The sequence below is a fragment of the Alligator sinensis genome, unplaced genomic scaffold (assembly GCF_000455745.1).
Source record: "Alligator sinensis unplaced genomic scaffold, ASM45574v1 scaffold737_1, whole genome shotgun sequence".
NCBI classification, from domain to species: Eukaryota; Metazoa; Chordata; order Crocodylia; family Alligatoridae; genus Alligator; species Alligator sinensis.
In genome coordinates, this window is record NW_005841930.1 from 3,518,923 (window position 1) to 3,520,182 (window position 1,260).

The following is a 1,260-nucleotide window of genomic DNA, read 5'->3' on the forward strand; positions in this document are numbered from 1 at the left end:
TCTTTCCCTGATGTTCCATGATTCAAGTGCTACCAAAAGCATGTGGAAAAGAAACAATAAAAGAAGGGGGAAAAACCAAAGCAAACAGCCTGCCCCTGCTGTAGAAAATACGTCCATCATAGGCTGTGCGCAGCATGAACACCACAGGCAATGTCATGACATGACCTGAGCCTGACCTACACAGCAGTGACACGAGTTGAGTAAGCACTGTAGACAGTGATATGGGGCACTAACAGAACACACAGAGAGGGAAGAGGCATGAGCGACTGGTGCCACCTTAGCCAGGGGGGCACATGACACCCCAGTGACCAATCAGTGACTGGGGAAGGGGGATTCCTTCCCCGGCCAATCTCTCTGACCGGGGTGGGGGGCAGGGGAGGCCCCCCACAACAAAACTTACTGGCCAGCAAGCGGCCACAGTGCTTCCAGAAGTAGCCGCTGCCTACATCCGGCACTCACACTGCCTGGCCAGCACTTGCAGGGAGGGGCACCAGCGCTCCCACCTGCCCCCACCCCCCATCACCTACACAGGGAATGTGGCCAGACAGGGGGTGCAGCAGCACTCTCAGGGGGAGCACGTGCACCCCTGTGCATCCCCTACGCGTGGCCACTGGGAAGAGGGTGGGCGTAGCACCAGAGCATAACTCCTATGAAAAACCAAACCCCACGATAAGAACATAATCTTAAACACATCATCGGACTTCCCTGGAGCTTAGTGAAAAAGAGGATCCAAACCAGCGAGCACCCCCTGAGGACCCAGCCAGCCACCAGCTTCTCCCCTGAACCCGAATCCAAGGCTAGGCAAGTACCATGCGTATCAGCACACCCCTCTTTTAACACACCAGGGGAAACCGCGGGCCAGGCCCACCACAGAAACTAAGCCCCCTTTGGTACTGGGGGTACTAGTGATGAGTTACAGATTTCTCTGGACAGATAATAATGAAAAGGGGGCAGGTGTGGAGGCCAAAGATTCAAAACAAGAGTGCCAAGAGGGAGGCACCGAGCAGAGCACACCAGACAACACCCATAGGCCCTCAGATGAGCCCAAGGAGACAGCAAAAACTGCCCAGGGATACTCTGCTTGAAAATGGGAAAAAAGCAGGGTGAGAGAATTGGCCCCGCAGCCCCCGGAACCCTCCTGGCCCGAGCAGGAGGTGGCTGCCCCGCCCCCCGGCGGGTACTCACCGCCCTGGTTTCGTACAGCACCAGCTTCTGCACGGAGCGGATGATGGGGGCGGCGGCGGCGGGCATGGCGGGGCC

General features: G+C 57.5%; 1 protein-coding gene across 2 annotated transcripts in view; it reads right to left on the reverse strand.

Moving 5' to 3' along the window:
* Positions 1-1,254, reverse strand: part of FIG4 (FIG4 phosphoinositide 5-phosphatase) — a 134,939-nt gene extending 133,685 nt beyond the window's left edge. For both annotated transcript variants that reach the window (XM_006019496.3, XM_025198844.1), the window contains exon 1: positions 1,186-1,254. In XM_006019496.3, the coding sequence (XP_006019558.1) occupies positions 1,186-1,251 (66 nt within the window). In that variant the 5' untranslated portion in view covers positions 1,252-1,254. The remainder of the gene's footprint in view (positions 1-1,185) is intronic.
* Between the last annotated feature and the right edge of the window lie 6 nt (positions 1,255-1,260).